The 13,121-nt window shown below is 42.8% G+C and overlaps 1 protein-coding gene across 3 annotated transcripts in view; it reads left to right on the forward strand.

Moving 5' to 3' along the window:
* Cfdp1 (craniofacial development protein 1) overlaps nt 1-13,121 on the forward strand; it is a 147,250-nt gene that overhangs the window by 26,886 nt on the left and 107,243 nt on the right. For all 3 annotated transcript variants that reach the window (XM_023709403.1, XM_004625779.2, XM_023709402.1), the window contains exon 5: nt 5,443-5,562. In XM_023709403.1, coding sequence (XP_023565171.1) covers nt 5,443-5,562 — 120 coding nt within the window. The remainder of the gene's footprint in view (nt 1-5,442; nt 5,563-13,121) is intronic.

The following is a 13,121-nucleotide window of genomic DNA, read 5'->3' on the forward strand; positions in this document are numbered from 1 at the left end:
AGCAGGAAGCTCTCAGCACACTCACCGGACCTGGGCTAGGACTGGGGTCGTTGGTACTTTGGATTGAACTTAGAACCGCTGAACTGCTGAGCTGTGTATCCCTACTGCCCCTTTTTAAATTTTTGAGATAGGGTATTCCTAAGGTGCTCAGGCTGGACTCAAACCTGTGATCTTCCTCCTGTCTCAGCTTCCCAGAGTGCAGAGAGGGCAAGTGTGCATCACCAGGCCTGGCTAAATACATTAATGCTTATATTATGCCACGAGTTTCTTCATTTTTCAAAGCAAATGGGTGGTAATTTAAAATAGTGGCTTGATATCCAGTTGTTATCTCAGTATTTGCCAGAAGAGGGCACCCCCTGTTTGTGTCAAAAAGAAAAGTGAGTGCTTTTGTTCCGTCTTCTATTTATATTTCAAAATTAGTGTGCTTATTTTAAGTTGTGCACAACAGCCATACGTAATAGAACGTGTGAAAGACCTCTGACCCCTGCACCTGAAGAGAACAAAAACAGAAATTGGCATCTTGACAGGAGTTGATTCTTTTCTTACATTGTATCAGAATTTAGGTATTAAAAACAATTCTCTCTCTCTCTCTTCTTTTTTTTTTTTTCGCCAGGCAAGCATTTACTCTACCGAGCTATCTCCCCAGCCCACTCTCTTTTTTAAATTGTTGGCTTATTTATTTATTGGTACAGGGTCTCTCCTGTCTCAGCCTCCCCAGTGCTGGGATTTGCCTGGTTTTAGTGGCTAGCACGACCCCCTCCTCCAGGGATCCAGGGCCAGCACTGCATGCGGTACTAGGGATTAAACCCAGGTTCCTGTGCTTGCCAGGCAGGCACTTAGACCACCGAGCTATCTCCCCAGCCCTATAAAGAATTCTCTTGAGGATCTCGGGAGGTACAGAATTGTAATTGACTGCCTACATACAAATTTGGTATGTGGATTTCAACATTTTTTTTTATCTCTTGATGTCATTCTCTTTCCCACTTTGTATCAAGCTAAGGACATGACTGCATCTTTTAGTTTTCTTTCTTTTTTTTTATTGGTGGAACCGGGGATTGAACTCAGGCCCGTGCGCTTGCCAGGGAAGCGCTTATTCCACTGAGCCATCTCCCTGGCCCTGCATCTTTTAAAAATGTGAGGAAGCAAGTGATGGCTGGGAAGGACTTGCGAAGCGTGAGCATAAGGGGGTAGTAGCGCAAGCTGGGCTTTCACTTCTTTTTTTTAATTTATTTATTTATTTATTTATTTAGTGTGTGTGTGGCCAGCTCAGCCCACCAGGGGGCGGGGCTGGCTGGCATGTGGTGCTGGGGGATCGAACCGTGGTCCCTGCGCTTTGCTAAGTTTGTTCTAAGTAGGTGCTTTAGACCACTGAGCCATCTCACCGGCCCCTGGGCTTTCACTTCTTAAACTGTTTTTACTTGTTCAGTTTTGGATTTTTGCCATTCTTTTTTTACCTGCTTGAAAAATCTATAGTATATTAACCAAGATAATGAGGGGAAGTAGTATTTTTTTTTTAATCTCTCTGTCATATAATCAGCTGTGCCAGTTAGCTCAGACTTTCCTAAATGATTCACTGTTTGGAAAAGGCCGGTCATGGAAAGTTTCTCCCCAAATAAAGAGTTTTAGGAAGTACTGAGTAAGTAAAAATGAAGTCAAAATGGAATTTCTACTGAGAACATTTAAATTAATGCTAATAATAGGCCTTTTCCTGTCGGAGTTGCTTTTTTTTTTTTAATCTTTTTGAGACAAGGTTTAGCTTTGCAGTTCAAGCTGGCCTTGAACTCACTTTGTAGCCCAAGCTAGCTTTGACCTCCCAGCGATCCTTCTGCCTCAGCCTTATGAGTGCTGGGATTATAGGTGTGGCCCCGACACCTGACAGGGGTGCCTCTTGTATGAAATGGTCTGTAACTTAACTGTTCTGTTTGGAGAGCTGAATCTCTTATTGCTTGTGAAATAAGTTGAGCTCTTTAGGTGGTTGCGACAAGAGGACTACAGACTTGGGCAACTTGGCAAGACCCTGTCTTAAAAAAGGGCCGAGTAGCTCAGTGTTAGAGCTGTCCTAAATTCAATCTCGGAGTGGGGGTGGGGTAGGAGGCATACTGCCAGTGCAGATCACCTGCCAATAGCACTTTGTTATCAAAGTCCCTGGGAAGTGTAACAGTTTATATAATTTGTTTCCCAGTAAATACGGATAAGACTTTGGCTCTAAGAAATGAAACAAGATATTCCCACAGGTTGTATTTCTCTTTGTTCTCTGTGGCACTTGGAGTGTATCATGTGTCATCTTGTCGTTCACTGTCCTGCTGGACTGTGAGCTCCTTAAGTTTCGTTTTTTTTTTTCTCCATAACTTTATTGAGAGACAAATAGCAATGAGACAGTTTCAAATCAAATTGGTATGACAGTTTCAATAATTAACACATTGCATACTCTCTTCCTAGTGGTTATTTGCTGTACAAGATGCAGACATGATATCCTATTTACAAACACTATTAGAACAAATCCCTCTATTCATTAAGAGAATGTAACTATATATCTATCCCAAACATTTTGAATACACAGATACAAAATGGACATTCATCTGAATCCCCTATTTGTTTAGTTCCGTTATTTGAATATTATAGGTGTGTTAACTCAGCAAAATATTCTACAAGAGTTCAGTAGTTCATAATAGTATTGGGTCTTCCGCTTGACTGGCAGTGTCAGAAATTGTTGACCTGAGTCCCCTACATTAAGTTTCTTTATATGCTTAATATCTTAACAGTTCTTAACTATTTTAACTACTTCAAGCTGCTACCAAAGTCTCATTAGCCCTTAGTAAAACAAGAAAATCAAGAAACCAAACGTGGCACAGAACTAAGTGCAGAAGTGAGATGACCCTTAAAAGTACAACTTTTTCCTGGGAGGAATAAATACTTAATTGAATTGTCTCAGAGATGGAATTCATTGGATTTACCCATCATTATTCTTAACCAGTCTTTCTCTGATAATGTGGTTGGACAGTCACAATAGTGACTGTAATCTTGGACCCTCTTGCTGATAGACTTGAATTTAAAGAAATTCCTCTGATGATTTTGTTGACCTGACAAGCCGAGGCAGGTGCTAGGTATTTTTCCTGTCTTTATCTGCAATTTGAGGCATCATATTCTATTTGTCCTTATTTGAACCTTTAGGACTCAATTTTATTATGCACAGCCTTTTGAGATTTAAATTGTTTAAGTTTCATCCTGGCATTTCCAAATTTGTCCAGTTTCAAGAGATTTTGTTTCATCATTGGGTGGTCTTTATGTGTAGAAGAGAAAGGGGCCTCTAGAGTATTCTCAGTTGTTTATAACATTACTTTTCTTTTTGAATCATTTTGTTGCTTTTCCCCAGTGTTCTGTCCTACACTCACTTTTCACTGGCTATTTAAAAAAAAAAAAAAAAAGAGCGCTTTATTTTAGCTGGTACCCAGCAGCAACACCCGGTACAAAGTGCCTAAGTGCGCGCCCAGGAGGGGAGAGACAAGGGTTTTTAAGGCTGAAAACCGCAAAGGGGAGGTCTTGTTGATAAAGGGAGAAAAACTGGTCTTGGGTGGGTGACCTCCATTCACTGGCTTTTTTTTTTTTTTAATTTTATATATTTGGTACACAGTCTCACTACACAGCTCAGATTCATAGTGACCCTCCTGTTTCAGCTTCCCCAACGCTGGGATTACAGGTGTGCACCACCATGCCTGGTCTCGGTGGCCAGCTGGGAATGGGGCCAGCATGGCATGCGGTACATAGGATCAAACCCAGGCCCTTGTGCTTGCCTAAGCAGGGGCTTAGACCACTGAGCTACCTCTGTGACCCCTTCACTGGCTCTTTGAGTCTAAGGCCTGGTGTTCATGTGAGGTACAATGTGAGGCCTTTCTCATCTTCAGACTGGTGTCCTGCATGTGCTCAGCTGAGTGACTGCTAGGCTGTGGCTCTTTGTCTTAGTCACTTTGTTTTATTTTAGTATTTATTTATTTATTTATTTATTTATTTATTTATTTATTTTTTGAGACAGGATCTTGCCTTATGGCTCAAGCTGGCCATGGACTTGTGTCCTCCTGGCTCTGCCTCCCGCATGGTGGAATGACTAGTGTGTGCACCATGCCCAGCTTTGGCTCATAGTTTACAGGTTTCAGTCCTTTCATGGTCAGCTGGCTCTAGGCAGAAATGGTGTGGTGTAGGGGCCTGGGCTTAGGATGTCTGCTCACTTCAGGGCACAAAGGCAGCAGAGAGTGAGGGGGCAGCCTGGAAAGGAGATAGGCCTCTTTGGGTTAGCCCATAGTGACCCACGTCTTCTGATTAGACCCAGCCTTTTCTGATTGACCCAGCCGCTTAACAGCAAGAAAGCTGTAATGTATCCGTAATTTTTTTTTATGCAGTTCAGGCTGATCTTGAGCTCACTGTGTAGTCCAGGCTGCTCTCAAACTCGCAATGATCCTCCTGCTTTAGTGCTGGGATTATAGGCTTGTGCTACCAGGCAAGCTGTGATCACATTCCTAACACTTGAGGCTTCAGAGGCCATTTTATTTGTTTGTTTGCTTGTCATGTTAAGACAGGGTCTGTGAGGTACAGGCTGGCCCTGAGCTCACTTTGTAGCTGGACTGGTCTCAAGAGTCACAAGATCCTCTTTTCTCAGCCTCTCAAGTGCTGGAGTTACAGGTATATGCTGCCATATACCTGCCATATAGCCTGGTCCTGAGGGCTATTTTGGTAATTTCTTGTTTTTGTTGTTTAGCTTTTTGGTAGTTGGCATTGAAGTTAGGACCTTGCACTTGCCAGGCAGATACCTGTGCCACTGAGTTATCTCCCCTGCCCCTGGGGCTATTTTATTTTATTTTTAAATTTTTTATTTATTTATTTTTTGTGGTATTGGGGATCAAACTTGGGACTCTGTGCTTGTTAGGTAGGTGCTTATGCCACTGAGCTATCTTCCAGCCCCCTGGGGGCCATTTTAGCTCTATACCATAACATTCATGCTGAGAAATGTAATGGAGGGGTCTTAGGAAGATAAAATTCATACACAGTGTTGTTTTAGTTTAGTCAGGGAAAATGATTTTTGTCTAGGATTGTTGTAGCATGCTATTTATTTATTTATTTATTTAGTGGAACTGGGGATTGAGCTCAGGCCCTTGCACTTGCCAGGCAAGTGCTTATTCTACTGAGCTATCTCCCTGGCCCCTAGTAAACTTTAATCATAATAAAGCTCAGCATTCACAGTTTATTTAAAGTGGTGGTTATATTCTTTTTATTTATTTTTTTTGCGGAACCAGGAATTGAACTCAGGCCCTTGCACTTGCCAGGGAAGCGCTTATTCCGCTGAGCCATCTCCCTAGTGGTTATATTCTTAGTCCTTGTTTTCTTTCTTTTCCTTACATTTTGTTTCTCCATGTTCTTTTTGTAAATTTGATGTCTCTTTGTTTGGAACAGGGTGACTAAGGAAGTGGATGCTACATCTAAAGAAGCCAAATCCTTCTTCAAGCAAAATGAGAAAGAAAACCCACAGCCCAGTGCCCCCTCGGCTACACCATCCCTCTCTGCTGGGACGGGGTAAGTACTCAGTCCTAGGGGCAGTTGGCGCGCTGGGTGTGGGGACCTGCTTTACTGGCTGGCAGTTATGTGACTCCTTTCATGAAAATTTGTGCTGCTACTCTGCCTTTGCTGAAATGTTTTTATTTTTTCTTTGCTGAAATATTTACCAAGATGGAAGATGCAAAGGAAAGCAGACCATAAATTTGTTGTTGAAAGAAACCCAAATCTAGTGTTGACTACTGAGCTGAACATGTACATTTTACATTAACAGTAATTTTTTGAGTGAAAGTGTTAGTAGCTCATCAGAATCTTGGCTGAAGATTTGGGTTGAGTCCTTGTTCCCATCCCCCATGACTTCAGGAATATCAGAAGGTCAAGAGGGCCGTGGTGCATCTTTGTAGTCCCAGTACTTGGGACACTGAGGCAGGAGGATGCTTGAGTCCAGAGGTCTGAGGTTAATCTGGGCAAAATAACAAGACCATCTTCAAAGGAAAAAAGCCAAAAGTGATTTACAGATAGCTGTAACATATTGGCAGGAATGTGTTTTCTTTTTGGTATTTTTTATATTACTTGAGTTATTTTTACTTGTGGATTAGAATTCTTTTTTGTAGAACTAACTTCTTTTCAACCTACATGTAAGAAGTAAAGTGTCGCAGTAAATAAGAAAAGCTTAGAGTTGCAGCACATGAAAAAGTGAACCAGTCCACACCCCATGCAATGGTCAGGCTCTTTGTTGTTAATGTTCCTGGGTATGTGGGATGGAACAGGTCTCCTAAAGTGGCATCTCTGACTCTGGAGTTAGAAATTATTCCCTCGATTGGCAAAGTTTGTGAGCTTTTCCTGGGGCAGGCTCCTCGTTGTGGCCTTGGCTGTGAAAGCAGTATTACGCTGGCAGCACTCTCAGGATGCGTCACCTACGAGCAGACACAAGTCCTTTGGGCGAGGTGATTCCAGGAGGGCCTGGAAGGGAGGTGACAGGAGAGGGGCGACTAGTGAAGAGTTCTTAGGCAGTGCACTCAGTCCTGCAGGGTTGAGGAAAAACTGATGTATAGACTGAAGCAGCATATATTAGCCTTATATTCATTCTGTTGTTGAAAGGTGTTCTCTTCTTTTTTTGTTTGTTTGGGTTTTTTTTTTTTTTTTTTGGCAGAACTGGGGATTGAACTCAGGCCCCTGTGCTTGCCAGGCAAGCACTTATTACACTGAGCCATCTTCCTGGCCCCCTGAAAGGCATTCTGTTCTGACCAGTAGCTTTCAGATTTTCTGGATTGTTGCCCATCATAAGAAATGCATTCTACATTATGCCCTGTTACACCACACAAAAGTAAGTAAGCTGGACATGGTAGCACACATCTGTAATTCTAGCCATCTAGGAGGCTGAAGCAAAAGGATTGGAAGTTTGAGCCCAGCCTGGGCAACTTAAGGAGACCTCATCTCAAAGGAAAGGGCTGGGAATGTAGCTTAGTGTGAAGGTCCTAGTTTCACTCTCTATTGTGGGGAGGGTGGGGTGAGTAGCTGGGTGCAGTAGCATAGCCCTGCACCCCAGCTCTTCAGCAAGGCTAACCTGGGTGGACACCTTATCTGAAAAACATTCTTTTTAATAAAGTCAGGTGTAATGATGCATAGCTGTACTCCCAAGCACCCTGGGGGACTGAGGCTGGAGGATTGTAAGTCTGAGCCCCACCTGAGCAATTTAGTGAGACCTTGTCTCAAAATAAAAAAAATAAAAAGGCTGGGAATATAACTCGTACAAAGCCCCTGGGCTTAATTCTTGGTAACACACATGCACGCATGTGTGTTGAAATAAACCTAGGAGTTGAACCTAGAGCCTTGTTCACACTACGCAAGTGCTCTGCCACTGAGACACACTGTCAGTGGCATACAGCACATCTTTTATTCCTTTTGAGAGAGGGTCCTACTCTGCTGCTGAGTCTTACTTCAAACTCCTAGGCTCTTGTGATCCTCCTGCCTCCTTTGTAGCTGGGACTACAGGTGCACACCCCTGTGCCTGACTTGGCGAAATGATACTCATTCTTCCTTCACTCTGATTTCCTAGTTTCCATTTTTGTGTACTTTGTATGCTTTTTTTTAAAAAAAATATTATGAACTGCTAAGGTGATGTTGTAATCTATAATACCTAAACTTGAGAACATACTCCTCTAGAGTATATACAATGTAGGGGGCCAGGAAGATAGCTCAGTAGAATAAGTGCTTGCCTAGTAAGCGCAAGGGCCTGATTTCAATCTCTGGTTCCACCAAAAAAAAAAAAAAAAGGATATTTTATATGAGTTACTAGATTTGTGGTAGTTGTATCTGATATTATTAAGCAAATTTCTGGCTGGGGTATAGTGGCCTGCACAGGACATGGTGGCACAGGCCCTAAGGCTGAAAGATCACAGGTTTGAACCCAGCCTAGGTAATTTAAGGACACCCTGTCTCAAAATTGAAAGAAAAAAAAAAATTTTTTTAAGGGTAAGGGCTGGGGAAGAGCTAAATGTGGTCTTACATGCCTATAATCTCAGCACTGGGGAGGCTGAGGTAGGAGGAACACCATGAGTTCAAGGCCAGTCAGGGTTATATAGTGAGTTCAAGGTCAGTCTGAACTACATAGGTCAATCCCCAGTTCTGCCAAAAAAAAAAAAAAAAAAAAAAAACCAAACAAAAAACAGGGGCTGGGGAGATGGCTCAGTAGAATAAGCGCTTCTCTGAACTACATAGGGAGACCATGCCTCAAAACAACTGCAACAAAAAGGATAAAAGGCTAGGGAAGTAACTCAGTGGGAGCACCCCTGGGTTCGGTTCCCTAGTACTACCAAACTTTTTTCTTGCTTTTTTTTTTTTCCTTTTTTTAATTTTGTGTATTTGGAACAGGGTCTCACAATGCAGCTCAGACTCGTATCGATCTGCCTGTTTCAGCCTCCTTAGCACTGGGATTACAGGCGTGCACCACCACACCTGGTTTCAGTGGCTGGCACAGTGCAGGGCCGGCACGGCATGTAGTACTGGGGATCAAATGCAGGTCTTTCCCCTTGCCTAGGCAGACACTTAGGCCACTGAGCTATCTCCACAGCGCTTTTTCTTGCGTTTATTAGAAGTATTGTTATAGAAGCGACCTTTGGGTGTAAGTACCAGATAGAAATACAGGCAAAGAGGGGTACCACTCGCTTGGGGGCCCCCCTCCTGTCCCTCTCTTGGAGCTTTCTTTCCCTCAATAAATACATTCTGCTCATTAAAAAAAAAAAAAGAAATACAGGCAAAGAAATTTTTCCTTAACGTTCTAACCATTAATTATGGTTAATTTAAATTATTAGTTTTTACTGCTAATGTCCCTGGACATTTCTATATCCACTCCAGAATTGTATTCAACTTTTGTGTCTTTTTTTTTTTTTTTTGGCAGAACCGGGGATTGAACTCAGGCCCTTGCGCTTCCCAGGGAAGCGTTTATTCCACTGAGCCATCTCCCCAGCCCCATGTCTTTTTGTTTTGTTTTGTTTTGCGGAACTGGGGATTGAACTCAGGCTCTTGTGCTTGCCAGGCAAGCCCTTATTGTACTGACCCATCTCCCCGGCCCCCCTGGATATTTTTTTTTTTTAAATTTTTTTATTTTTTTATATTTCTTCTTAAAAATAATCCCTATTGGGCCAAGAAGATAGCTCAGCAGGATAAGTGCCTGCCTGGCAAGCACAGGGTCCTGAGTTCAATCCCTGGTACTGGAAAAAAAAAAAACAAAAAACAAAAAACCTATTGATGATTTGAAAATTTGCTTGGTGAGCCAGGGATATAATTGAGCAGCATAGCACCTACCTGGCAAGCGTGAGGTCTTGAGTTAGATTCCCAGTCCAAAAAAAAAAAAAAGGAGAGAAAGAAAGGAAGAAAGATGGGAGCCTGCCCCTTAGCTCAGTTCTTTAAGTGGCTGCTTCAACAAAGCAGTCAGGCTCAGGTTACTGTGGTTTGATCCCCACAACTCAAGCCAGCCAAACCTGCCCTGAAGGCATTCAGAGCAAAAAAAAAAAAGGGAGGAAGAAAGAAAAGTAAAATCTGCTTGGAAACTGTGTTTGAGAAAATACTATTACCATAATTATGGAAATAACAAGGGGAGAGAAGGTGTCTGAACAGAGCTAACTTGTGTGAGTCACAACGTCCCTTTCCTAGAATTTATCTCCCTGCTTTGTCTACCCATGTGCTATGGTTTGTAGAGATCTAATTGTCCCTCCGAAGTCCCATGTAGTCATGTGATAGACTTCTAGAATTTGTGATCAGTTCATGATCCAATGCTGGGATTGTAGGTGCGAGTACTGCACACACACCCCCTCCCCCCAAGATAGCCTGAAAAGCAGTATAAGGAAAGGAGAAGTACTCACCTTTGCCTCAGCGGCTGCTCCTCCCTTTGGTGTTTGCTGTTTTTCACCACCATGAATAGCTGTCCTTTGCCGTGTGCTAGTCTGCCTTGGAACCAACCAAGTATGGACTGAAACCTTTACTAACTATGAGCTAAATAAGCCTTTCCTTCCTTAATTTTGGGTGTTGGGTTTTGGTCCCAGCAATGAGAGAAAAGTAAATGAGACACCATTCCTGCCTTTCTAGTATAAGAAATCAGCTGACATGACACTTGTGTTAGGAGATCCAACAGGAAACAAATGGCATCCTGCAGTGGGGAATTTTTTTTTTTGTGTGTGTGTGTGGAACCAGGGATTGAACTCAGGCCCTTGTGCTTGCCAGGGAAGTGCTTATTCTACTGAGCCATCTCCCCCCGCCTTTTTTTAAATGTATTCGGGTGTTACAGGGTCTCATTACTTGGACTCTTAGTGATCCTCCTGTTCTCACCCTCCCCAGCCCTGGGTTTAAAGGTGTGTGCCACCATGCCTAGACTCTGGCCAGCTCAGTCTGCCTTAGGGGGCAGGGCTGGCAGCCTGTGGTGTCCGGGAAGAAACCGCAGTCCCTGTGCTTGCCTAAGCTTCCCTAAGCAGGCGCTTTAGTCTGTTGAGCTATCTCGCTGGCCCAAGTTGGGAATTTTTGAAGAGAGTTTAATTCATTACAGAGTAATGGAAAACCACAGGGACAAGGAGTAGTGTCACTGGGGCAAGTAATGAAATCTCTCCTGCCGCTCAGGGCTGAAGGGGCAGGGAATTGGGGGCAGTAGAAGACAGGGCCACCCTGTAGGAGTAGAGATCTTCATTTGAGTGCTGGACCCCTCCAGGAGAAAAGCAAGGAAATAAATGCGTGAATCTTCTTTTCTTTCTTCAGTCTCTTGTCAGGGCATTTCATTGTCTCTGCAGTTTGTTAAAGAAAAAATTATTCTAACACTTGTTAAAACAGTCAGGACTATTGTGATTGGTGTCAAGATTATCTCTAGGGGAGAAAGCAGAAGCTCCGTTCTGTATATAGCAAAGACAGCTGGGGTCTTATAGCAGAAAGTGTGGGGGTTAGATGGAAAGTTACTAAGAGGGGACTTCAGGGTAGGGGGATGCTTGCTAAAGGCAGGCTAAAGCTGACTGGATATTAACATAGGAATTCTCTCTGACTTACGGCTTCTACTAAAACTCGACTCTGCACATGCATCAACGATGGGTCAGTATCAAGGCTTAGTTGGAAATAGGACTGGAAGAGTCTGCTGGAGTGTGGTGTCTCCCTCAGGCTGTGCGTGCAGGCAGCAGAGAGAGAAGTTTGAGGAGCCCATCGGGAGCTAATTTTGGGAGCTATTCCCATGAAATGCTTTTCAGATGATCAGTGAACTGCTGGCTCTCTTATAAAGAGGATGAAATGAAATTTGACTAAAGCCAATTTCTTTGCAAGCTGTAATGGGACATAACAGATTAGAAGGACGTGTCTGTGAAGTGCCTGAGTAAAAGCCCTTAGAGTTGTACATGAAGATGGGAATCTGTTTAATTGTGGCTGTTTTGGTTACTTTTCTCTTGTTGCTGGGACAAAATACCCAATACCCAAAATTAAGGAAGGAAGGGTTTATTTAGCTCACAGTTAGTGGAGGTTTCAGACCATACATGGCAGAGGGCAGCAGTTCATGGTGGCAGAAAACAACAAAACAGCAAGAGCCAAAAGGGTGGAGCAGTGGTGGCAGCTAGCAAGCCTCTCTCCCTTCCTTATATCATATTCAGGCTATTTGCTCTAGGGTGGGGCAGGTGTAACACACACATAACCCTAGCATTAGATTGTGAATTATCTACTAGACTCAAGCCATAACAGTGACAGCATACCTTGAAACTGATAAATCCAGAATAGCCTTCGAGGTTGGTCTGCGTGTTTTTTTGAGATGCACTTTAGAAAGCTTTTGCAGTTCTAATTGTCCTTGAGAAGAGACAGGGCCAAGATCAGCTGACTCAGGGGTGTCAGAGTAGACTCATACCATTCCAGCAATAGGGTCTGCTGCAGGCTCCATACCCAGGGTATGCAAAGCCTTTTCAAGGAATAAATCTGCAGCATTCTGATATATTATAAGAAAATTATTTTAATCATAAAGTACTTTCTTGGGCTGGGGAGATAGCTTAGTAGAATAAGTGCTTGCCTGGCAAGCACAAGGTCCTGAGTTCAATCCCCGGTGCCACAAAAAAAAAAAAAAAGAATAAAATGCTTTCTTTTTCCACTTTGGGAACTGCTTCAGTTTATAGAGATTGTGCAGTAGAAACTTTGTTTATTTTCATTTTCTCTAAACAAATTTAAGCAATACACGAAAACCAGAGCAGCTGAGTAAAACATCCTGTCCCACATCTTTTGCTAACAAATAAGAACAGATTCAGTGAAGCAAATGTTTGTAACTGAAAATGCGTTTCCTCCACATGTTTAAAATAGCACACTGCTTAGGCTATAAAAAGCCAAAGTTTATGCATTAAGAATGGAGTAAATCCTCTTTTATTTAGAAGCTGGAATCAGGCTACAAGAAACACTCTGTCTACATTTGGTAGTGGAAAGCACAGTGCTTGCTTAGTGCATCTGAATTCCCATGGTCTTATTCCAAGCTCTGAGTCCACCTCTTCCCCCACAACTCCAGTCCTTGTGACTAGTACTGCATTTGCTCATAACTGGCTGGCCAGGATTCAGCTCTGTATTTGCTGTTTACTTGTTCCATCAAAATTTATAATCCTGGATGTAGACATTGTCTTATTTGATTGAGGACCTACTATGTAGCTGTTTTCTTGTAGATTGGAAACAACCAAAAGCAATAAAACATAAGGCTGAAAGACATTTTATCTTGGTCTTTTGGCAAAGAAAGGCATTGTTGTGTCTCAGACAACTTCTTTGTCAGTGTCATTTTTTTTTAAAGTAGTGTTTATGCCTACAAAAGAGGAGATAGAATTTCCTGGGTATGGTGGTATGCACCTGTAGTCCCAGTGCTCTGAGGCTGAGCCAAAGGATCACAAGTTTGAGACCAGCCTGGACAACAGTGACACTGTACCTCACAAGTAAAAAAAAAGGAGAGAGAGCAGGGTTGTAGCTCAGTGAGAAGGCTCTGGTTCAGGCTCTGGAGAGGGATTAAGAACATTTTCTCTTGTCAGGTGTGGTGGTACTCGCCTGTAATCCCAGCACTTGGGAGGCAGAAATCAGGAGAATCACTACAAGTCTGG

This window comes from Octodon degus, unplaced genomic scaffold (assembly GCF_000260255.1).
Source record: "Octodon degus isolate 3935 unplaced genomic scaffold, OctDeg1.0 scaffold00011, whole genome shotgun sequence".
Taxonomy (NCBI): Eukaryota; Metazoa; Chordata; class Mammalia; order Rodentia; family Octodontidae; genus Octodon; species Octodon degus.